At 34.7% G+C, this 26,481-nt stretch overlaps 1 protein-coding gene across 1 annotated transcript in view; it reads left to right on the forward strand.

Annotated features, from left to right (window-relative positions):
• The window catches only part of COG5 (component of oligomeric golgi complex 5), a 276,905-nt gene that overhangs the window by 128,081 nt on the left and 122,343 nt on the right, over window positions 1-26,481 (forward strand). Inside the window, exons 7-8 of the mRNA XM_026513363.4 lie at window positions 71-201; window positions 24,278-24,443. Of these exons, the coding sequence (XP_026369148.3) occupies window positions 71-201; window positions 24,278-24,443 (297 nt within the window). The remainder of the gene's footprint in view (window positions 1-70; window positions 202-24,277; window positions 24,444-26,481) is intronic.

Here is a 26,481-nt window from a genome sequence, read left to right on the forward strand (position 1 = left end):
GTATTTCAGTACCTTGATATTTATTCAATAGTGAAATACTTAAATGTGTTTGTGTTTGTTTTTTTAATAGATTATCTTTCTCAAGGAATAGATCTTTCTGGAATAGAAGTAATAGAAAATGATTTACTTTTTATTGCAAGAGCTCGACTTGAAGTGGAAAATCAAGCTAAGCGCCTACTGGAACAGGGTGTAGAGACACAGGTAATAAAAGTAGTAGCACTTTGTTAATGTGACAAATATGTCATAAGACACATGAAGATTTGACTTTGAGGTTAAAAACCTAATATATGCCCTCATCACTGAGGAGCTATGTCTACAGTTTGAATTGAAGAGTAGGGTATAAAGTAAGTATAGGGAAAATTTATTTAATATATCTTTATCTAAGTTTAAAAATAGATTCCAAGATTCTAGTACGTAATGCATATGAGATATAGTTTAGGTGTCTGTGTAGATAGTTAATACCTGTTGAGTATGCTTATTTTGTACTTATTTAAGCCTTTCAACAACCCAGTAAGGTCAGTTTTATTGTTATTTCCGTTTTACAAATGAGGAGACTGAGAACTTAACCAATTTGTCAAAGATCACACAGCTAAAACATGGTATAGTTTGAATCCAGACATTAAGCACTCTAACCCCAGAATCTTGCACCATTAAAAATCACTGTGCCATTTATTATTTATTTATATTTATTTATTTATTTATTTGAGAGAAAGAGAGTACAAGTGGGAGAGAGGGGAAGAGTGAGAGGGAGAAACAGGCTCCCCGCTGAGCAGAGAGTCTGATGCGGGGCTCACTACCAGGACCCTGGGATCATGACCTGAGCTGAAGGCAGATGCTTAATGATTGAGCCACCCAGGCACCCCAAGATGAATATTTCTATAGAAAATTGATATCAGCCCAGCTCATTTAGTTGTGAGAGAGGTAGCAATTACTATTTCAGAAAGTGAAGGATCCCAAGCCTTTTGTATTCATCTAATGTCCATATTGTCACTACCTCAGAGATTTCAAACTTTATGTATATATACTATTTCAGATTTTTCCTGTGAAGTATGTATTGCTATGTATGTATGTATATATATGCTTATATCTTTAATTTATGCAATCCTTAGTATTTTATTATATTTCAGAGTCATGAGAATGAAACAATGGTAGAAAAGAAGCATTACTAAAGTTTGTTTAAAATACCGTTTTTCAATAGGGGTAGGTGATTTTAACATGTTGGAAAGGAATGGTTACTTTTAAAGGCTTATTTTTTATACTGTGTTCTTATATATCTAAAGTGGGAAAATATTTTCTAGGATAATTTTTCTTAACTAAACTTGATTTTAGATATGTTATTGTTTTGGGTACCTTTTAACAGTTGTCAAATTTGACTTTGCTTCAGTTTTTAATTCATATTAAAATTAAAGTAGAATTGATAAACTTGTAGGAAATTTGTATCCTTAAATATTAATAGTGTTAAAAAAACTTGGATTGTATAAAGTTAATCAAAAGATTATTAAAGTAGATAACTGTCATTATTTAGCTAGTGGCCCATGTCTAATCAGTGAGATTAAGTTAGATAAAGAAGAAAAAAATGTAAAAATATTGTGTGTCTGCATGGGTAGATGTGGAATGATCTGCATCGATCTGAGAAGAACAGGAACCAGGGAGCTTTAATTTTGTATGTCTCAGTGTGGTTTAAAGGAGAGTAGAATCTGCTTGGTAGATGTGAATATTATCTCTCTGTTAGGCTGCATAACTTATATTAGCATAGTTTGTCGTTAGTCAACATTATCCAATTCATTTGTCTCGTTTAGATTCCATAAGTATAAAGTAACCAACCCGAGTATAATTGGGCTTCCTACATAATTTTCCTAAAGGGAGAAAATGTTCCGATCTGCCAGTATTAACATTCTTGTTCATTTTACAATTTCTACAAATTTCTCATGTGTAAATTAATATTTGTGTTTATAACATCATTTATTTCTGAATTTAGTCATGTGTGTCTATCTCTCTCAGACCTTAGTCCTCTGGGTTATTTTCACTACGTCGGCTTTCTGGCTTTGCAGAACTGAGAAGGTTAAACCCTCATCAATAATGATGCTACTGAAATAATGCTTCTTGGGAAACAGGGTGTCTTAGTGGAAGGAGTCTGTTTTGGAGCCTCCTGCCTTACCTCTTAGAAAGCACCAAGACAAAGGTATCATCCTGCTGTGTCAGCAGGCAGTTCAGGAATTAAGAAACTAACCTTTATTGAATGCATGTTCTTTGCCAGGATTTGTGGTTAGTCACTTTACATTTGTTATCTCAGTCTCAGGAACAAATATGTGAGGAAGATATAATTATCCACTTTTTATAGTTAAGGAAACAAAGCCCTGCAAAGGTTAAGAAATTAGCTGAAGATTACACAGCTAGCAAGTGGTAGAATCATGGTCCGGGAATGCCTGCTTTCCACCTTTCTTAAATAAGACCAAGCAGTTTATTCTGAGTTTGTTAAATAATCATATTTTAAATTATTTTACAATCTGCAAAGCAATTTATGTTGAAAAAGGCATTTTTGTAGCATAAAAATTTCTTTGGAAACTCTCCATGTGATGACTAATCTAAACCAGTTCTTCAGTATTCCTCGGAATTTTTGTTTCTCTGGCCAACTTTTTTTTTCTTCCTATTCTCTGAAGTTAGTATTTCAGACCTTCTCTGCTTTCCATCAACCTTGTCCACCTTGCCGTACACTCCAGTTCACCCTGAGCGGATGCTCTTAATTTCTGTTTCGTACAGGCACTTCTGACACCCCCTGTGCTCTGAGTCCCAATGTCTTAGGAACCTTATCTCATTGTATTCCAGCTCTCCTTTCTGTCTTTATCCTCTCTCTTGTGCTCTTCTCCTTCTCTTCAGCATTTAAGCATGCATATTTGATGCCAGTTCCCCCTGTGTTCTCTGCTTTTCAGGCTCACAGGCTTGCTTTTAGTTTTTCACGTGCCTGCTTTCCTTCCTTCTTCAGGGCTTTCTTGTTCCTTTTAGGCCTGGACTACTCCTTTCACTCCCCACTAAAACAGATGCTGCAGCTTGCATCTATTTTATTCTCAAATCATATTCTCCCATTTATCAGACATCATTGAAGTAAACATATTATTATTTATTGTAAAAATAGACTAAAAGAAAGATAGCATTTTAATTTGAAGTACTATTGAATTCATGAAATATTGCACCCTAATCAGTTTATAGGCTCATAACATGAACAGAGATTTTCAATAAATAAGGAACTTTTTAACAATTATATGTCATCACTTGCATTTAATAATCAACTTCTGACATTAATTTGGCTTCTCAAAAATATTAGTGATTTTCTTTGAGTGTGTAGTTGATGGCCATCATTTTTGATGGCAGTTAATTCTAAAACTTAACTTTATTAAAAGAAAGTGTATTTTCTTTTGTTGGCATTCTTTTTCGAAAACCAAAATTTTAGTAAATATAGATAATTTCTCTTTGATCATTATTGTTTTTTCCTAGTTAATTGGTTAAATGTGCTGTTTCCATTTGTAGGTTTTAAATAGCTTTGTAGTATCACAAAATCTCTATTATCGCGTTTCAGAATTTCTCTTTTTGAAGACATATAGCTAACTGACTACTTAGATATTGAGGAACTCTTGTTTCTTCCTACATAAAAAATATGGAAGTAAACTAACCTCACAAAAGCTGTATTTCTATATGGAAAAGATTCGTTGAGGTATCACTACCATTTTCTTTACTAAGAGTTTGGAAGGATTGATGACTTGGAGTGCATCTTCTGGTGAAGCATACCATATCGCTACATTAGAAAAGACATTCTTCAATTCACTTGGCCGTCTTTGTCGCAGACATGGGGCTAGATATGGCTTCCATCTGCAACTCTTCCTTGACTCCGGTTTCTCCCTCTCTCTCTTTTGTACTGATCCTCAGAATCTTTCACTGACAGAAGCCAGACAAAGAAAGAGAGAACCTTATGATATTTCAGGATTGCAACAGATTCATTACCTCGAGCTCTAACTAGCTTTCAAAAATAGGTGACAGAGATTTTGATCTGGACGAGTTCCTGCATCACCATAGATACCAGTCCTCCACAGTGAAATGATGACATTTTAATTAGGAAGATGGCTTTAACTTGTGAATTATAAGCTTTCCCAGTAAACAAGTGCAGGACTTTCTGGAGGTTCCACGATGGGGGAAGATGATGTACTCACTTGTCTTTAAAAGTCATCAGGAAGAGGGTCTATGTGATCTGTTCTTTCAGAGCTTCGTACTCGGCAATGATCTCCGTCGTGGTAATTGTTGCCAGTGCTGGGAAGTAAATATCTGTAGACCTGGCTTTTCCCTAAGGCAGAAAACCTCCTTGGTCAAGCAAGCCCAGGGTTCTGGTGCTTAGCAGTTAACAGCTAAAAGTACCGTGACACCGTGATCTAGACAGAGTCTTTCTAAGAGATGACATTGTAGAACTGAGGTTCAGTAGATAAATGTCTACATAGCATGCAGTAAGTGATTATATTATGAACATTCTTACTTTTATAGTTAAAAATTCTCAGTTGCTTCTATCATAGAGAGGGTACCAATTTAAATGCATTGTGTTGAAGATCTGTGGAAGTTAAGCATTTCCTAAGCTTGAAAAAACCACTCCCTGGCAAAGCTGAACAATGAAAAAATGATTCCTTTTGTAGCTAATTATGGTAGTTCAGCATGCAACACTTTTTTCTGTGATCTCTTTCTTCTCTACTGGCCCAACAAACACCAGTAGTAGACTCGGTGTCAGTTGATTTGTCAAGCTGGATATCTGCTTTAAAAGGTCTAGCTTTTCCTATCTTTAGCTGCTTGCAGGTTTTCCTGGCTTCTCTCATGAATTCTAGAACAGACGTCATCATTTGAATCTATATAAACTCCTGTTGTGTGTGTGGTCCCGAGGTGCTTTTTGGTTTTTAGGGTTTTGGGGTGTTTTTTTGTTTTGTTTTGTTTTGGGTTTTTTTTGTTTGTTTGTTTTTTGCCATTTACTAAGCATAGAGTTTCAGTAGTTTTTCAAGTCTTGAAGTAGTCTTTTTATTTATGTTTTAAACTGAAGTAAATTGACATACAGTATCCTGTTAGTTTCAGGTGTACATCACAGTGATTAGATATTTTTAAACGTTATGAAATGATCACTGTAAGTCTAGTTAATGTCACCATACAAAGTTATTACAGTGTTATTGATTATTTCCTGTGCTGTGCATTACATCGCCATGCTTAATTGTTTTATAACTGCTAGTTAGTACTTTTTAATTTCCTTCACCTATTTTGCCTGCCCCCTCAATCCTTCCCTCATCTGGTAACCAGCAATTTATTTCCTGCACCTATGAGTCTGTTTCTGTTTTGTTTTTGTTTTTTGTTTTTTTTGTTGTTCAGTTTTTTGTTTTTTTGTTTTTTTAGGTTCCGCATAGAAGTGAAATGACATGGTATTTGTTTTTCTGTGTCTGACATTTCACTAAACTTAATACCTCAGGGTCCATTCATGTTTTCGTAAATGTCATGTCTCAAAAAAGATTTTTTTTTTGGCTTTTTTTAATTTTAATTTTATTTTTTAAGTAAACTCTATGCCCAACTTGGGGCTTGAACTCATGACCCCAAGATCAAGAGTTAGGTGCTCTACTGACTGAGCCAGCCAGGCACCCCAAGATTTAATTCTTTTCTATGGCTATTCCGTAGTATATGTACACTACACTCCCTTTATCTGTTCATCTATCAATGGACACTTAGGTTGCTTCCATATCTTGGCTATTTTAAGTAATGCTGCAGTAAACATAGGAGTACATGTATCTTTTTGATTTAGTGTTCTCATTTTCTTTGGGTAAATACCCAGTAGTGGAATTGCTGGATCATATGGTAGTTCTATTTTTAACTTTTTTAGTTTTCCCGAAGCATTTTTCTTGGCAAAAATAAACAACTTCAGGAGGGGTAGGTGGTAATGGATGAAGGGAATTAAAGGTACAAACTTCCAGGTATAAAGTAAATGTCTTGGGAATGTAATATACAACATGGTGACTATAGTTAATAAGACTATACTGCTGAGAGGATAGACCTTAAAAATGCTTATCACGGGAAAAAATTCTGTAACTATGGTGATGATATTAACTAGACTTTATGGTGATCATTTTGCAATATACACAAATATCAAATCATTATGTTGTATACCTGGAACTAATATAATGATGCATGTCACTTATACTTCAATTTAAAAAGAAACAATTTGGGAGGATGATTATAGTAAGAGCTCTTCAAGTTACACTGAGCTAAATGTTTCATGTATTTCCTTTGCTAAACTCAGTGGATAACTTGCCATTCCCCTCCCCCCCAAATATTTGTCTCTTTGCTCCTATCATTGTTAGCTTTCCTTAGATTTAATAGAGGTCTGGCATGGGTACATTTACATTTAGTTAAATAATTAAGCTTTATGACATGTGTAAATAATAATTTTAAAAATTACTCTTCTATAGTTAATATATTCTTATATATTGTTACTAATAATAGTAACATTATTAATTTGTACTGGCCTGGTGTTTTAGAACTTAAAAAGATATTTTAAACTGATCCCTGAATGTTTTCCCTGAAGTTTAGTCTTACTTGTTTAGCTATGCTTACTATTTTATCCTTAAATTTAAATGGAAATTAATTTGAACTCCTATTTAAACACTCTAAATCAAGGGTTGGTACTATGGATTGTTTTCCTATGGCGCAGGTGCTAAGAATTGTTTTTGCATTTTTAAGTGGTTGAAAAAAACAAAGAAGAACATACAATGGAGACCATATGTGTCCTGGAAAGCCTAAAATACTTACTTTTGGGCCCTTTACAGTATGCTGATCCTTGCTTTAAATAATTTTTTTCTTCATGGTTTATGCTTTAATATTTTCCTTCCTTCCTTCTATCCAATACCCCTTTCTCTTTTGTAGCATTTCAGTTATCATGTGGTATTGCTCTGTGTTTTTGTTTTATGCCAAATGTAAAGTAGTACTGTTATTTTTGTTTCTATATTATGTAGTCATGCTGTTTTCTTATTCTTTGATACATTCTCTTGTCATGAACAACCTACAGTAACATTGGTTACTTTGTTTTTAAATTTGATTTTATTGCTATCTTCTAATGTAGATTCACTCTAATTCAGTCTAATTAACTGTCTGCTTTCAGCCATAGGGTCTTTTGGCATTATAGCTTTCCATAGTTTTCCAGTTCACTGAGTGGAATTTCATCTTCATACTGCCCTGTGAATAATTTTTTCAATAACTGACAAAATTTTCATTGTATTTCATACAGAATCTATCACTGTTCTTTTTCTAAAATTTGTATAATTTCTGTTCCTCAGAAACTCAAATTTTTATTTGGGCAACTCTTCTTTAAATGATTTCACTTAATTTAAACAATATAATGCTGGCTTTTTATTATAGTAGTAAATACTTACATTTTTATTTTGTAATTCGGAAGAAAAGACTCAGGTAACTACTTTGGGTCACTCAAGATTAGTTTGCATTTTCTGCAGTTTTATATAATCAAAGTCATAGTATGCTTTCTCATGTCTGATTCTGTTTTTCACCATAATTACTTTGAGATCGATCTATGTTGTATGCTTTTGTGGTTTGGTCCTTTTTTATTGCTGATTAGTATTCCATTTTAGTTGACATACATTTATCGGTTCACTAATTGACAGGCATTTGGGTTATTTCCAGTTCCAGGCTATGTGAATAAGGCTGCCATGGGTCAAGTGCAAGTCTCTGTGTCAGCGTAGGTTTTCATTTCTCTTGGGTAAATATCAAATACAAAGAATGGTTGAGTTTTTGCAATAGCTATATGTTTACTTTTTAAAGAGACTGGCAGTTTTCCAGAGTGGTTCTATCATTTTACATTCTCACATGAGTAGATTAGAGTTCTTCTAGGTCCTCACCAAATTCAATGTTGGCAGTCTTTTTTAATTTTAGACATTGTAATGGGTGGGGGTAGTTGATTCTCATTGTAGTTTTAATTTGCCTTTCGCCTAATAGCTTATGTGACCAACTTTTCAAATGCTTAATACAAAAGGTCTTTGGTATTTAAAGAGTTTATTTTCTTCTTCTTACTGCTATGTAAGAATTCTTAATATATTCTGTATACAAGTCTTTTGTCACATGTGTGTATTGTAAATATTTTCTCCCGTTCTAAGGCTTGCCTTTTTTCTTTTTGCATTGTCATTGAGGTGTAATTTAACATACCATAGCATTCATGCATTTAAGCATATAGTTTGATGAATTTCAGTAAATTTATACAATTGTGCAACCATCTCACAACACACTTTTTCAGAAAACTGTTCTCACCACGAAACCATTCCCTAGTGCCTGTTTGCAGTCAGCCCCTTCTCCCACTGCCAAACCCAGGCTATCCCTGATCTGCTCTCCATGTCTATAGATTTGACTTTTTCTAAAACTTCTTATAAGTGGAACCATACAACATGTAGTCTTAGACATGTTTCTTTGACTTAGCACAGTGTTTTATTTAGGTTCGTCTTTGTTGTTGCATGCATAAGAGGCCCTCTTATTGCTTAGTAATATTCCATTCTGTGAAAATAGTCAGTGTTAATGTATCTGCAGATTGATGGACACTAGATTAGTTAAAGGTTTTACCTATTAAGAATAATGCTGCTCGGGTGCCTGGTTGGCTCAGTCGGTTAAGTGTCTGACTCTTGATTTCAGCTCAGGTCTTGATCTCAGGATCAAGGATGCGTTCAAGCCACGTATTTAAAAAAGAAAGAAAGAATGATGCTGCCTTTTTTTCCCACTTGGTATCATCTTTTTGAAGAGCAAAATTTTTTAGTTTTGATAGACCAGTTTATCTGTAGTTTTGTTTGCATGTTATGTAAAATTTCTACCCAAAGTTGCAAATCTTTCTTCCTATGTTTTTTGAGAATTCATAAGTTTATCTTTTAAGTTTAATTTTTATGTAAAGTGTAAGATTCATTTTTTCCCCATAGAGATATGCAGTTGTTTGAGCACCTTTGTTTAAAAAGATTATTTTTTTTTCTTTCGTTGAATTACTTCATTGTGAATTTGCAGATATTTTGGCACCTTGAGAATATTTAATTCCCTGTCAATCTTTCTCCTGCTGGTTTTAACATCTATTGATGATTTTTGTCTAAATCATTTTACATTTTTCATTGGAGAATGTGAAAGTGATTTCTATTTTTGTTATTCCTCTGTATTTATTAGCTGTGATTCATTTGTAAAGAACTTTCACTCATCAACTAAGGATATCTGGTTACCCTGAACTACAGTTCCTTTTTTAAATGATTAGTAAATATTTAAATTTTGCATTTTTATTATCAATTTACAAAGTAATGTGTTACTATGATAGCTACCTCCAGTGACAACAAATGTGGCATGATTTTGTTCTTTTTTGTTTTTCCTTCTTTTTTTTTTTAAAGAACTGTTAGGGACTCATGTATTTTTATATATTGTGGTGCTGGGTGAGACTGCGAGAGCTGTGACACCAAGCCAGACTAACAGTGGCTTAAAAATAGGGATTTGTCTAGATGTGGGTGGTGCTAACATTGTTTCAGCTGTTCAGTAAGGATTCAAGTCTTTCTTCCATTCTGTCATCCCTAGTGTCCTCTTGTTTGTCACATCATGGTCTCCCACCCCTAGACATCATGCCCATGTTTAACATGTGGATATGGGGCAGTGTCAGCTGCCAGCCAAAAGGCAGTACAAATCTTTTTCAGAACTGCCCCAGCAGACCTGTCTTTATGTCTTACTGGCCAGATCTGGGCCGCATGGTCACCCCAGCTGTCAAGAGGACTGTGGAAGCAAGTATCTGGCAGAGAAGCACAGAATTGTCAACCTCGGCTTACGCCGCTCTGTGAGCTGTTGCTGGGGGCAGTGCATATTGCCACCCAGGAGAAAATTAGGTTTTTATATTAGAAACATTATGTTAAGAAAGCAAGAAGGACTGAATTTTGGGGAATAACTAGTAATGCCTACCATAAATATCTTTGATAAAGCACAGAATGACTAGAATTATTACATTCTATTACTTAAAGAAATACACCAAATTTATACATTTAACTTAAAAATGTAATTATATTAAAAGAATAACGTTTGGGGCTTACCACATTATGTCTTGTGATTACTTTCGTTGTCCTATAAAATTCATTTTGTTATTGAACATGTTTTAGTGTCCTTGAAAAATTATCTACAGTTATTCAATGAAGTGAGAATATTATTCTGGGGCCCCTAACTGGCTCAGTTGGTGGAACATGTGACTCATTATCTTGGGGTCACGAGTTCAAGCCCCCATGTTGGGGATAGAGATTACTTAAAAAAAAAAAAGTAAAAAAGAATGTTCCTCTAAACATTGACATTGTTTCAATATGTTTATTTAATGCCAAGCTATGAATTCATATACTCTTCACATTTGTTTTGTAAGGAAATTTGAAAGTTAAAGTAACCTTTTTACTCTATATCCATTATCCTTTGATACTCACTTTTCCATTTTCTGTGTGTCATCACTTCTTCTTCTGCAGAACCTTCCTTCCAGTCCATGTTCACTTTTGTTCTTTTCTTTTTTACTCTCCTTTTTCCTTGTCTTTCTGTAGCTCTTTTATTTTCTGCTTTTCTTCCAAAAGGGCTAGAATAAAGTTGATTTCTGGTTGATAAGATCATATTGTGCTATTAAATGTCCTTCTTAGTTTCTTAATTTCATTTGGGTTATGCACTGTTGACTGTTGATTGTTAACAGGTTCTGAAATAATCATATTAGGTTAGCCGAGAAGTACATATCCAGCATTAATGGGCTGCATGTTACTGAATCAGAAAAGCCACTGGTAAGCCCTAAATCACAACCAAGGTAGCTAATATAATTCTTGCTTTTAAATTACGTTATTTAATGTGATTCTCTCTTCCTTTAGGACATATAATCTCCCATGGAGCTCCATTAAGTTTTCAGTGTTTTAGGCATGTTGTAGCTCCAGAGAAAGTGTCCAGTGTGTATATCCCATTAGGGCATCTCGTCAGGAGATTATAAATTGACTTCAGTATTTTGACCTAATATATACTTGTTGTGTATAGGGTGTTGTGAGTTTATTAATGCTATTCTTGATAAATAAAATAGTTGGAATTTTTAATTGCCTAATTATTGTGTGTGATCTAGGTACTGAGCTTTTCCTTGTCTTAAATTTACCTCAAAATCGGTCTGATTTTATTAAATACATCTTCTACTGAGGGAATGGTTTAAAGAATGATCTGGTTTATGGTAGAGATTGTTAAATCTGTATCCTTTCTCTGCTGTAAAATAAACTCCAGGAAGTGTTTTGTTTTTATTTTTATTCAGCAGTAAGGACTGGCTACGTAGTGAAACATAACCTGTTCTCTCAAGTTTTTTTTTTTTGTTTTTTTTTTTTTAAGATTTTATTTATTTATTTGACAGAGAGAGAGACAGCCAGCAAGAGAGGGAACACAAGCAGGGGGAGTGGGAGAGGAAGAAGCAGGCTCCCAGTGGAGGAGCCTGATGTGGGGCTCGATCCCATAACGCCAGGATCACGCCCCGAGCCGAAGGCAGACGCTTTACGACTGAGCCACCCAGGCGCCGCTGTTCTCTCAAGTTTTGCTTGAACTGACTGCATCTTTCTCACTATGATTTCTGTGCCTTTGAGGGAGCCAAGTTGATCTCTCGCTTTCCCACCCCTTCAGCCCCCTCTCTCTGAATGTGTTTCTGGGGTTCCTTAGTTTTTGTTTTAATTAAGTATGAAATGGCTTACTAAGAGAACTTTGAGGAAATATTGTAGTCCTAAACCTCCTCACTAAGGAAAAGTAAAATTTTGGAATCTCATACTTGTCTTTCTAGTTAAAATCAGTTGGAGAAAAAGCTAAGACTTTACCATAGGACTTAAAGCTTTATGAACTGAGTCACTTGGTGGAATGGTGCATGGACTGTTACAGCAGAACAGCATCAGCTGAATTTGTATTCGACATTTGTCCTTCTCTTTTTCATCTCATTGCTTATATGAAAGCTAAAGAAAAAGAATTTACCTGCTGAAGAATTATTTCATTAAGGGAAAGAGTGAACTGTGATTGTCTTTGTGATACAAGGATTATTTGATCCTTTCAGACTTTTAATATATAAAGCCGTCATCCACAGTGGAATCTTGGTCTTCATACATTTATGTCATTTTTGCATTTTATTTCCAATTAAATCAAATTCTGTTACTCTCTCCATTTCTTTTTTTTTTTTTTTAATGATTTTTTATTATATTATGTTAGTCACCATACAGTACATCCCCGGTTTCCGATGTAAGGCTCGATGATTCATTAGTTGTGTATAACACCCAGTGCACCATGCAATACGTGCCCTCCTTACTACCCATCACCGGTCTATCCCATTCCCCCACCCCCCTCCCCTCTGAAGTCCTCAGTTTGTTTCTCATAGTCCATAACTCTCTCCATTTCTGATGTCAATTATATGAAAATTTTTAAGTTGTGTTAAACTTTTGACTTAATGCTGTATTTGTGCTCACTAAGGTCATATCCTGTTAGCTGATAGCTTACTTAGTAAGTACTGAAATACTGCTTGCTACTTCATGGAACAATCTTTACAGCAGTCTGGCTGTATCTCTGTTCATTAGCTCAGTGCCAGCTGTTGCTTTGGTTACAGTGTTGCTGTCTTGGCAAGCTTTTCAGGGATCTTAACTATGCTGCTTTTCTGACTGTATTCTTGTGATATTTTATTTTCCTCCCATATAATGCTTCTTAGGTGTTGGAAAAGAAAGAAAAAATACATTGTATTTATTTGTTTCTAAGGCAGGAGAAATAATTTTAGTTTAATAAAAAGAAAGTGGTTGTGCTATCTTCTGAAATGCTTTTGAAGAGGTAGAAATTTATCTTGATCTATTTATGAAATTATCCTTTCTTTTACATGGTCTTTCATCTCATTTCATAACACAGTTTATGAGGTTGGGAAATTTTCTATAAGATTAAATGATTTCTTGAAGGTCACAGTGACAATTTGTAGAAAAATTATCCTTAAAATTGTCTTATTTAAGAAGAAGACATTGTCTAGAAGACATTGTTACCTTTCCAACAGAAGCTTATCTTTTGCTAGCATGGCATTTTTCAAATGTTTAGTCTGTATGTCTTGAGAGCTCTTAAAATTTGCCAGAGAGTATTTCTCACCTGCAAAATTGGTATATCTGGAGCTGTGGGCCTGCCCTCTTGCTGCCTTGGTTTTCTTAACTGTAAACTGAGGATAGTAATACTTTACCTATGCTGTGATGACAAAATAATATCAGTGAATATGAAGGCTCTTTAAAAGGGGGAAGACAATATGGAGGTTCCTCAAAAAATTAAAAATAGCATTACCATACGACCCAGTAACTCCACTACTGGGTATTTACCCAATATAATTTGAAATGATATATGCACCCCTATGTTTATTGCAACATTATTTGCTATAGCCAAAATATGGAAGCTACCCAAGTGGCCGTGCAAGTCTGCATTCCCGCCAACACATTGTTATGTTTTTGAAGTTAGCCATTCTGACAGGTTTGAGGTGATATCTCGTTGTAGTTGTGATTTGCATTTCTTTGATGATGAGTGATATTGTGCATCTTTCCATGTGTCTGTTGGCCATCTGTATGTCTTCTTTGGAGAAATATCTATTCATGTTTTCTGCCCATTTTTTAATTGGATTGTTTCTTTTTGTCTGTTGAGTTATAAAAGTTCTTTATATATTTTGGATACTAACCCTTTATCAGATATCTTATTTGCAAATACCTTCTCCCATTCACAGTAGACTGCCTTCTAGTTTTGTTGATGGTTTCCTTCACTGTGCAGAAGCTTCTTATTTTGATGTAGTCCCAATAGTTTTTGGTTTTGTTTCCCTTGCCTCAGGAGACCTACCCAGAAAGATGTTGCTGCTACCAATGTCAAAGAAATTGCTGCCTGTGCTCTCTTGAAGGATTTTTATGGTTTTAGGCCTCACATATAAAAATCCATTTTGGGTTTATTTTTGTGTATGGTGTAAGAAAGTGGTTCAGTTTCATTTTCTTCCATGTTGCTATACAGTATTCCAAACACTGTGGAAGAGATAGTTTTTTCCCCATTGGATATTCTTGGCTCCTTTGTCATAGATTAATTGACAGTATAATCATGGGTTTATTTCTTGGCTCTCTGTTCTGTTCCATTGATCTGTGTGCCTGTTTTTCTGCCAATACCGTACTGTTTTGATTTCTAGTGCTTTGTAGTGTATCTTGAAATCTGGGATTGTGATCCTTCTAGTTTTGTTCTTTTTCAGGATTGTTTTGGCTATTTGGGGTCTTTTGTGGTTCCATACAAATTTTAGGATTGTTTGTTGTAGTTCTATGAAAAATGCTGTTGGTATCTTGATAGGGATTGCATTTAATGTGTAGATTGCTTTGGGTAGTATGGACATTTTAACAATATTTGTTCTTCCAATCCATGAGCATGGAGTGTCTTTCCATTTGTTTGTGCATATGCAAGTTTTCCTGTTGCCCTTAATCCTTTGCGTTGATTTCCTAGGGCTGCTATAACAAATGACGACATACCAGGTGACTTAAAGCAACTGAAATTTATTTTCTCATAATTCTGGTGCTTAGAAATACAAATCAAGGTGTTGGCAGGGCCAGCCTCCCTCTGGAGAGTAGGGAAAAATCCTTCCAAGCCTCTTCCTTAGATACTCCTGGCTGCAGTCTGTCCTTGAAGTTCCATGGCTTGTAACTGTATCACCCCAATCTCTGCCTCTGTTGTCACACATTGCCTTTTTCATGGTGTGTGTGTCTCTGTGTGTTTTATTCTTTTATAAGGACATCAGTCTTTGGATTTAGAGCCCACCACAATCCAGTGTGACTTCATCTCAGTTTAACTAGTTACATCTACAAAGATCCTTTCTCCAAATAAGGTCACAGTCTGAGGTTTCAGGTGGACATGAATTTGTTGGGGGCAGGGGGCACTAATTTAGATACTGCACTACTAAAACTTAATCTGTTTGTAAAGCATATAAACATTTGGCAGCTCATGCTGCCACAACAGAAACCATAGGCTGGGTAGGTGGCTTAAATAATAGATATTTATTTTCTCACAGCTCTGGATAGTAGAAAATCTAAGATCAGGGTTGGACAGGGTTCAGTTTCTGGCGAGGAGTCTTTTCCTGGCTTGCAGACAGCTGCCTCCTTGCTGTATTCTCACATGGTGCAGAGACAGAGTGTACAAGCTCTCTGGTATCTTCTTTTATAAAGCACTAATGCCATCAAACCAGTGTCCTACCCTCAGGACCTCATCGAACCCTAATTTGCTCCCAAAAGCCCCATCTGTAAATAACATCACATTGGGTGTTAGGGCTTCAACTGAATGGTGGGGGGATGGGGGAAGGGGTGGGACGGACACAGATGTTTAGTCTATAACAGCATACAAAACTGAAATATATATTTCACATTAGCCAATATTTTAGGAACCAGTAATTTTTAAAAGCCAATTGTGATTATATGTAAAAACAAGACTTAAAACTTGTTTTTATTGTGTTAGGAAAGAAATTACACAAGACTTAGTTTATTTAGTAATATAAACATTCATATATTATTTTATTCAATTTAATATCTTGCCCCCCAAACTGGGAACCGCTATTGAATGGTGTTTAGGTATTTAAGGTATCTGATTTACATTTTTTGTCATAATTTGTTATTTTTATTTCCTGATGTTTACCTTAGACATTTTTATTAAAATATAATTAACAGAAAAGTGCATACATTATAAGAGTACAGCTCAATGTTTTTTACAAAGTGAACAAACATATAACTAAACATTCAGATTTAAAAAAAAGTAAAACCTTTACCAGCATTCCGCAGACCTTCCATATGCCCCTTTTGCAGTTCACAAATTCCCCTGGGTTAATTCTTTTATATCTACCAAAAATTTGAGAAGCCACTTCCAAAGGCACCTGAATTTCTAGCAGGTGTTTGTGTAGATCTCTTACTTATCAGTTGTCATCATTAGTGGACTTAGGTTCCATCACATGCTCTCATTCACAGGCTTTTATACATGCTGTTCCTTTGCTTGGAGAGTTTTCCTTTTGCTTTGCCCCTCCTCCTGTAAATTGCTCCACGCCTAGCATGGAGCCCAGTGTGGGGCTTGAACTCATGACGTTGAGGTCAAGACCTGGTGACTGACTGAGGCACCCAGGTGCCCCATCCTCGTGTAAATGTTTCACACCTCCTTACCTCCGTGCCGCCGGACACCTTCATTTCAGATCTTAGCTGAGACTCCTTCAAGGAGCATTTCCTGACCCCTCCATCCATCTTTCCCTCCACAGCTCTGGGTTAATCATCCATTTGATGTGTTTTCACTAAACTGCATTTCTCACATGGTGAGAATACACATTTATCATGGTGTATTCTAATTGCTGCTTTACTTGTCTTTATGTCTCTTCAGACCATTATTTATTGAAAAGTCAGAGTGCAGTATTTGCCTCATTTTTTAATCCCCTGTATCTTGTTGTTAGTGCATTGATAGTGCATAGTGGATGATGTACATTGAATGATACTAAAATCATTATGTTTCAGTACTGAAAAGGGTACTAGAGTTCATCTAGTCTGGCCTCTTCATTTTATAGTTTAGGGAACTAAAAGCCTGAAATTTATTATTAGTAAGGGCTCGGAAAAAGCCTGTGGTCAAAATCTATAGTATTTGTCTGTGATGAGAGGGGATGATGGAGAAAGGATGTTAATGTTCAGTATCTTCAGGAGGTGTTTTACACTTGAATCATAGCTAGACAAAATGATTTCATTTTTAATTTTTCTAATGTTCCAAGTTCATTCCTGGCTAGAGTATTGTATCATTCCATTTCTGTTCTCTCACTCTCACTAATTCTGATCTTGATTTACCTCCTTTGTGATTTATAGTTTCCAACACCCCTATTTTCATTCTTTATTACTTCAGTTTAGTTTGCTACCCAGACTAGGTTGCTGTGATTATCTATTTCAGAAGTGTTCTCATTTCCCACCAGGAGTGCGCTATTGGCACTTGAGACCCAGCGTGACTAACAGCTAAGTGCTTTATTAGTAGCAGTCTCTGACCCTCCCGTGCCTGCCTCTCTCCCACCCGGTCACCCAGATGATCTGCTTCTGATTGTCCTTTTTCTTTTCCTGTCTTCTCAGGCTCAAGATCCTAGGCTCTTCCCTGCCTCTTGTCCATTGTAGTCAGTCATCATCCAGTTCCTTTCCAGTGCTTCAAAATCTCTTGTATCTGTCCTGTTCTTTATATTCTCATTGCAACTCTCTAGTTCAAGCTGTGTTTTCAGCTGATTATTTTATTTTCTCAAACAGCTTAGATTGTGATATTTAGAAAAATCATTTTTTATTACTAACAAAGTAAAATAAATTAAAACTTTTACAGAATGCCACTCAACATTGTCAGTGACCAGATTCTTGTTATCAGCTCAACACTATCTTTTATTATGTGTTTTATTATGTGCATAACATTTGTGGCAATATGATCTGTTTATTGCTCCTTAAACGTACTCTGTAGTTTTCCTCTGTCATTTCTTCGTGTATTCTGTTCTTCTTTAAAAAAAAAAACAAACAAAACCCAAAAAAAAACCAAGAAAAACTATCTTCACATAAATAAATGTTTTTCATCCTTCTAAGTCTGGCAGTCATCTATTCCAGTGGTTCCCAAATGGTTGCCAGGCCAACTGTATCAGAAGCATCTGAAGAGCTTTGAAAAAACTGTAACCACGTCTCAGTGTGGTTCAACTGAATCACAGTTTTTGGAGTTGAGATCTTGTTGGCTACATTTTTATAAAAAAGATCTTGAGATAGCTTTGGGAATCTCCGTTCATCTATCCTCATCATTTTTAAATATATGAAATCGACATACAGAGGAGAGAACTGTGTTACTCAAATGGTATCTATCGGGTAACTACTCATTTCAATGATAAGTAAAGATGGAGAGATAAGAAGAATTTCTTGGGAATTGGAACAAAGGCTATTCTAGCATTCTGTTAACTTTTAGAATATTAATAAATGATCTGAGAACCAATATTTTATACTACTCATATACTGAGTACTAGGTATTTTATTTTTTAAGATTTTATTTCTTTATTAGAGAGAGAGAGAGGGAGAGAGCACAAGTAGGGGGGAGTGGGAGAGGCAGAAGGAGAAGGAGAAGCAAGCTCCTTGCTGAGCAGGGAGCCCAATGGAGGGCTGGATCCCAGGACTCTGAGATCATGAACTGAGCCGAAGGCAGACATTTAACCAACTGAACCACCCAGGCGCTCCACTGAGTACTAGGTATTTTAAATGTGTTATTTAAGGTTATTTAAATGTGTCATACAAAGAATAATATTAGCAAGCCAGTCATAAAAATTTACTTACTCATTTACTTATTCAACACCTATCTATCTAGCAACTGTGGTAGATATTATGAATATTGAAGTGAATAAAACAAATTTGGAACCTTCCCTCAGAGATCTCAAAATCTGATGAGGAAGGAAATATTAATACTGTAAATAAAATAAAGCTTGGTGAGTGATAAGGTAATTTGCCGAATGTCACACAGATTATAGCAAAGTTGGGTTTTCATCCCAAGACCGTCTACTTTTAAAAGCCCACATTCTTTCCACATTAGCTATGTTTCCAACAGATCAAGGTAGAGGCAACTAATACTTGAGCTCTTCATTCTGTCTTCAGTGCTAGATCAGTTATAAGGATTTTTTCATTTACCTGTAAGGTTGGCACTGCTATTTTCACTGTAATGCAGATGAGGACACTAAATCTCAGAGTAAATTAAATAATTTGCTAAGGTTTTTACTACTAACCACTAGTTCTTGGCTTCTGACTCCAAAGACTGTGAAATAAGTATAACAAAAGCTTATGATAGAATCAACAAATCCAATAATTGGTTATTTGACAAGATTAAATTGATAAATACTGAAGAAGACTGTTAAGGGTAGGAAAAAAAAAAGTTTTTTAAAAGGCACACATTACTAGTATTATGAAAAGAGAAAGTTGACCTAATTATAGATTCAACAGAAACTAAGTTAGTAAGAGGACACTAGGTATAACTTTAAAACAGTACACTTGGAAGTTTAGATACGATTGAGAAACTTCTAGAAGAACAACTTACCAAAAATAACACTAGGAAAATTTAAAAATCTGGTTAGTTGTATTGGCAAAATTAATTATCATTACACAACTTCCCTCAAAGAAACTTCAAGGACAGATAGTTTCACTAGTGAATTTATCCAAACATTTAATCAATCAGCCAGTGTTTTTACAAACTCCATCCAAGAATTGAGAAAGAAGGAACATTTACCTGATTATTTCATGAGGCCAGTATAAACTTGATATCAAAACAAGAATATTATGAGGAAGGATATAAGCTATCTCTCTTGAAAATTCAAAAATACTAAACAAAGTATTAGCAAATATAAGTCAGGACATCTAAAAAGGATAATTCATCATTACCAGGATGGCTTTAGTCTAGAAGTACAATGTAATGTCATCAATGAAGGGAAAAATTTGATCATCTCAGTGTATGCAGAAAAAGCATTTAATACAGTCCAACATCAGTCTGTGATGTCAAAATTCTTAGCAGAGCTGGAATAGAATTTTCTTCATTCAGGGGTATCTCTGAAAATCTCAGTAGTGAAATATTTAAGGTTTTCTACTTGAGATTAGGAATGATACAAAGATATTACTCTTACCACTTCTACATAGCAACATACTGAAAATCCTAACCAGGGTAGTAAGAGAAAGCAATAAAATATAGAAGGATTGGAAATGAAGAAATAAAAACTATTCAAAAATAACATGATTATGTATATAGAAAATCCAAAACAATCTCCAGACTCTTATAATTAATAACAGAACTTTGAAAGTTTGGTAAAATTCAATATATAATTATATAATAATATATATAATAATATATTATATTATATATTATATAATTATATATAAAAATTATATATAAAAATACAATATATATTATATATTATATTATATAATGTTATAATAATATATCGTATAATAATATAATAATCAATTGTATTTTTAGTATACGAGCAACAAAAAAAACCTTTAAAATTACCACTTAAATATCAAAAAGCGCTAAATGTATAGAAATGATTCGAATTAGAGATATGTAATAGCTCTTCACAGGAACTGTAACATTGAAAAATTGAAGAAGACCTGAGTAAATGAAGAGAACTACCATATTCATGGATTGGAGAATCATCTTATAAAGATTTCCATTCTTTCTAATTTTATGTATAGATTTATGTAGTCTCAAAATTACAGGAGCTTTTTCTTTAATGAAAACTGTCAAGCCCATTATAAAATTTATATGGAAGTATCATAAACCAAGAATAGCCTATACCAAATTGAAGAAGAACAGAAATGGAGGACTATCAGACTTATTCTAAAGCTACAAAAATTTATACAGGTGAATTGATGTAATGATAGACAAATGGTACAGAATTGAAGGTCCAGAAACAAACATATAAATGGAAACTTTATTTACTGCAATGGTAGACTTTGAGAGCAAGGAGGTGAAGATTTTAATTTCCTTGTTTGTTTTTTTAAGTAAATTTTGATGGATCAGTTGGGTATTTGTATGGAAAAACACAAATCTTGGTTCCTATCACATACAGAAAGTAATTCCAAGTGGATTATATTTCTAAACGTGAAAGGCAAACCAGTAGGTTTTCTGGAGAATAAATTCATGAATGAAAGACATCTTCATAAATGTGGGATGGGAAAATTTTTAAATAAGATACTAAAGGTGCTGACCATAGGTTGATATAATTGACTGCATTTAAATTAGGAACTTCTTTTCGTTGCAAGACTTCTTAAGTGTGGGAGAACATACTTGCAATACATATAATTATCAAAGTGATTACATCCAAATATGTAAACAACTTTTACAAATATGTAAGAGATGAAAATAACCAGTGAGAAAAATTGGCAAAAAAAAAAAAAATGAATATGCACTTCACAAAAGAAGCTATCCAAGTGGATAATTAACATGCAAGAAGGAATAACTTCTTAGTCATCACGGAAATGTAAATTAAAACCACAGTGATCATTCCAAAGAATAGCTTAAAAAGATGATAATTCTGGATTTTGGTAAGGTTGTGGAACACCCACAACTCATGTATTGCTGCTGGGGTGTTAAATTGGTACAATGACTTTGGAAAATTGACAGAATCTGAAAACACTAAGCATACAAATACTTAATGATTCAGCATTTCTACTCTTACTAGCAGAAATGCATATTCATATATGTTCACTAAAAGCTGTGCACCAGAATGTTCATGGCAGCATTATTTAAAGTACCGAAATGATGGAAATAACTCAAATGTACACCAATTGGGTGTTAGTTGGGTAGATACACTAAGGTAAATTTCTGCTCAACAGCAGTGAAAACAAGTCAACTACTGCTACATGCAACAACATGGATGAATTTTACAAATAAGATATTGACTAGAAGGAGGCAGACAGAAAGTATTAACTTTATGGTTCCATTTATGTAAAATTAAGAAACAGGCAAAACTAATCAATGGTGTTAGAAATTACAGTAGTGATAGTATCTGGAGAGATGCATTTGGGGAAGCCACAATAGATTCAGAGCTGCTGATAGTATTTGGTTTTATAGCCTGGGTGGTAGTTACATAGATAACGTTCACTTCGTGATAATTTTTAACATTGTATTTACATAATTTGCCCACTCCTCTGTATGTTAAAGAATTTTATTTCAAATAATTAATATTTTATAGTTTCCCAACTCACAAATGATATGTTTATATTAAGCTATGAATGTGAGTGACTGGCATTAATTGAAAAGGTGGTCATGTAAATTGGAAAGCTTTAAATTACAAGTAGAATTATTGTAAGTATTATAAATTACAATTATTTCCAATTTGCCATATTAGATGCTTCTTTAAGAATGAGCTAGGGGTGCCTGGGTGGCTTAGTCGGTTAAGCAGCCCACTCTTGATTTCAGCTCTAGTCAGGCTCTGTGCTCTGCACTCAGCTCAGAGTCTGCTTGTCCCTCGCTCTCCCCGCTGTATGCTCTCTCACTCTCTCTCTAAAAATAAATAAATTTTAAATCATTCCCCTCCCTAGTTTAAAAAAAAAAAAGGGAAGGAGCTGTATGTGTTTCTGTATTGAAAAATTTGGGGGAGTTAATAATTTTTGAAATGGGAAATGATGAAGACTGGTCCATGTTAGCCAGATCTTTCAAGTAAAATATGACTTTAAAAGTCTTTCAATTAACATACACATATATCTTACAATGTATATTCAGCTGATAATACTGCAAACCTGCCATATTTTGAAAAGCTATGCTTTTCAGATTCTTTGAGAATAATAAAGGCAATAAATATGATTTTGCAACAAATATCTCTATTCTACTTTTATAAAGTGAATTCTTTGAGGTTGCTCGGGTAATGCCTTTTTTTTGTATTATATAGACATTTATATAATGATAGAGGAAAATTCTTTGCAGCTGCCTAATTTTCATCTTGATCTCTACTAAAAAGTAAAAAACTTATCGCTCTGGGGAAAAAGGAACAAATGGCACTAACAACAACCAAAGTGTATCGCTATCCCCCGTGTTTCAGTTAACAATTCTATGTGAAATAGCTTATTTTCTCCCATTTTCTTTGATAGTTCACTGATAGAGAATTGACAGTATATACTAGAATTAAATTCTGTTATATCCATGTTAAATTAAGCTTTTTTCATTAAAACATTTTAAATGGTGCCCATTTGCTGCTTTTTCTTGTTTAATTAAAAATCTAAAATGGGTATTGTATTCACTAACTTGTCTGCTTTTTTCTATAAGCTGATTCTGTTTTGCCTCTGGGGGTGTGTGTGTTACTGCACCGTGTTCTATTATTAACATCAGTATGTTTCAGAAGTAACTTTTTGTCTTATTTATCAACTTAACCATTAAGAATTTAAGTTAATGAAATAATTTAACTTTTAAACTAAATGCTTCTAATAACAGTCACTGAATCATTAAGTGAAAGCAGACTTTCACCTGTTTGGGCCTGGAAATATATGTTAATGTACTAGATTCTGGCTTGATAATTCATTTGCTTGATGACAGAGTCAATAACTTGTTGATATTACTATGGGCTCAGTCTACTCACAGCGTTTTTACTACCTGCCTCACCGCCTAACTCTCTCTGCTTTAGTCATTCGATTTCAGCCACAATCAGGGCCTTTTTGCTGTTCAATTAGCTGCCAAGCATTTTATTTACCTCAGCACTTTCATTGGTGTCTGTTCAGTTCTGTTTTTCCCCATCTCCTCCTCAGACTCCCTCGCTCATTATAGTCAGGTCTCTGTTTGAAAATCACCTCAGAGATGTATTCTGAGTCTTCTCCGTATTTACCCCATCATTCTCTATTCTTATTCCCTGATTGATTTTTTTTTAATTTTTTTAAAAGATTTTATTTATTTGACAGAGATAGAGACAGCCAGCGAGAGAGGGAACACAAGCAGGCGGAGTGGGAGAGGGAGAAGCAGGCTCATAGCTGAGGAGCCTGATGTGGGGCTCGATCCCAGAACGCTGGGATCACTCCCTGAGCCGAAGGCAGACGCTTAACCGCTGTGCCACCCAGGCGCCCCCCCGATTGATTTTTTATAGCAGTTATCACTATCTGATACTGTTATATATATATATATATATTTAATGTATTTCTCAGTAAACATAAGATCCATGAGGGAAGGGACTTCGTTGGTTTTGCTTACTACTCTATTTCCAGCACCTGGAACCAAGACAGATACACAGTAAGCACTGTATAAATATTTGTGGTTAGAATGAATGAATGAATGAAATATAATGACTAGTGTCACTCTGCATGGTTCAGCCCTCACTTAACTCCGCGGAATTCGTTTATTTATTCTCCAAACAGATGTAGGGTTGTTGTTAATTCCAGCATGGCTCTCTTCATAGGCATTGGTGGTAAATTTTAAATAAGCTCTAATAATATAACCGATTTCTGATCTTCTTATTATCCTTTAATGGAGGAGAAAAAGGGGAAAGGGGAAAATAATATACATAGTATTTAACTGTGTCTTTTATGAAATAAATAATGACTAAAAATAATACTTGCTCCAAATGCACTCTCTTTCTTCTTGTCTGTGATAATTTAAAAAATATGGTAGTAACTGCTCATGTACTACTTAAAGTTGTAGATTCATATTAACTTTGTTTGTTTTCCTATTTATACCTATTCTCCCTGCCATCCTGACCTTTTTAAAGAATCCAACCCAAGTCGGAACAGCTCTCCAGGTTTTCCATAATCTTGGAACTTTGAAGGCTACTATTACCAGCATTGTAGATGGATATTGTGCTACTTTAGAAGAACATATCAACAGTGCATTAGACATCAAAGTTCTGACTCAGCCTTCGCAGTCAGCTGTGAGAGGTATGGCTATGGTTTATATTTAGCTGCTTTATTTATTTATAACCAAGAAGCCCTTTGAATAGTATGTGAAACACTTAAGTTTCAAAGCAGTCTAATGACTCATTTTTTAGTAGACAGAAAATGAGAGAAGAAATTATGTTTCAGAATGTATTTATAACTTTTTTTGTCTAATCAGTGAGTTGAATTGGCCAATTGGTATATTCAGAACTTCTAGAAGAAAAATCTATAAACTGTGGCTCCACTTAGTTCAGAGGAAACAGATGCAAGAAAAAAAAGGAACATTTTTCTTTCTGAAATCTTTATCCTCACATGTACTTCTTGAGACAGAAAATATTTTTTAAGGAAATGTAATTTCTCCCTTTACGTTTTGGGCTTTTCCTTAGAATAATCCCGGTATTCAGGAGCAAAGAAGGCTAACTGTGGACTTAGAAACCGATAAAACCTTTGGGAACATTACAACCATAACAAAATCTAAAAAAACTATGAAAGAAAGGTATGAGAGAGGAGTAGCACTACAATAGCGCTCTGCAACCTTTTTCCTGCCAAGATGTACCTGCTGATGGCATTCATGTATAAAACACCCTTCAGAGACGACATAGGAAAGACTGCATGTTATGTGTGCCTCTCATCTAACCAACATATCTCTGCATTTCTCTCCTTGTATTCTCTCTTCTCTCCTATTTATATGAATGAGCTTTGCTTGCTCCTAGCAAAGACCAAGTATCCTGCTCTTGTGTTAGATCCCATGTCCCAAGGACATTGCTTTAGCAGATCCCCTCTGTCTGCCATGTAGTCAGTTTTCCTTCTTTAAGTCTCTTTCCTGTTACATACCTTCTTCTGCTTAAAGACAGATCTGTGTTTGACTACATTTCCTTCTTCAGCTCTGCTCCCCCATTTTATTTCTTCAACTACAGAAAAATTCCCCAAAGTTGTTGTGTATACTTACTGTCTCCACAGTTTTTCTCTTCCCATTTTACTTTAAGATCTTTATTTGTTTATTTTAGAGAGAAAGGACAAGGGAGGGGGGGAGAGGGGCAGAGGGAGAGGGACAAGCAGACTCCGCACTGAGCGCAGAACCTGATGCAGGGCTTGATCCCAGGACCCTGAGATCATGACCTGAGCTGAAACCAAGAGCTGGACACTCAACTGACTGAGCCACCCAGGTGCCCCTCTTCCCATTTTTCTATTGGCAGAGCTGCTCTGTCATCAGAGTTGTCCAAAAAAATAAATAATACATATAGAATTAATAACAGAGTTCTTCATACATGGCTTATACTAAAAAAATATTTACAGTGAGTGGTTATTATTTTTATATTTGGTACATAAACATAGCCTTAAATAACAAAAAATATATGTCATTCATAAATAAGTTGCACTAGATAAAAAGAGATAAAAGAATCTTAGATCTTAAAGGGATTTTTAAAGGTTAGCCTTGGCCTCTGAATAGGTCTGTATTAAGACTGTCCCAGAAGGGGAGCTTTGAAAAGAAATTGCCAAAGGAGATTTCACTCTCAGCTTTTCCCAGCAATTATTCTCAGAAAGTTTGATCTAATGTTTAAATTTCCAGGAGCAGTTTAATCTCATTCCCTCTTGTGTTGTGAAGAAAAGGGAAAAAAATGAAAGCAGTTATTCACATGCTGTCAATCCTAATGTACACCCTTTCTGTTGAAGGAAGAAGGAGTTTTAAAGCCTTATTATCATCTGTTGAGGAGTGGATACTGTGATTTAATGTAGAAACTTTAAGCGTCAAGTCTTTATTATTTTTTTAAAAAAATAATCACTAATTTTTTGGTTTTTTAAATGTGACGTTGGCAATATTCATGTTAATTTGCTGACCTTGTTGATTATATTGAGATTATGGAGTAGAATGTCCTTGTTTTTTGGAAATAGACATTAAAGTATTTCAAGGGTGATGGGGTATCATGTCAGTAACTTATTAACAAATGATTCAGGGAAATTTTTTTTTAGTACGCTTTCAAATTTTCTGTATGCTTAAGATTGTTCCAAAAAATTTAAAATATATAAAATTGATATAATT

Source organism: Ursus arctos, unplaced genomic scaffold (assembly GCF_023065955.2).
Source record: "Ursus arctos isolate Adak ecotype North America unplaced genomic scaffold, UrsArc2.0 scaffold_3, whole genome shotgun sequence".
Lineage (NCBI taxonomy): Eukaryota > Metazoa > Chordata > Mammalia > Carnivora > Ursidae > Ursus > Ursus arctos.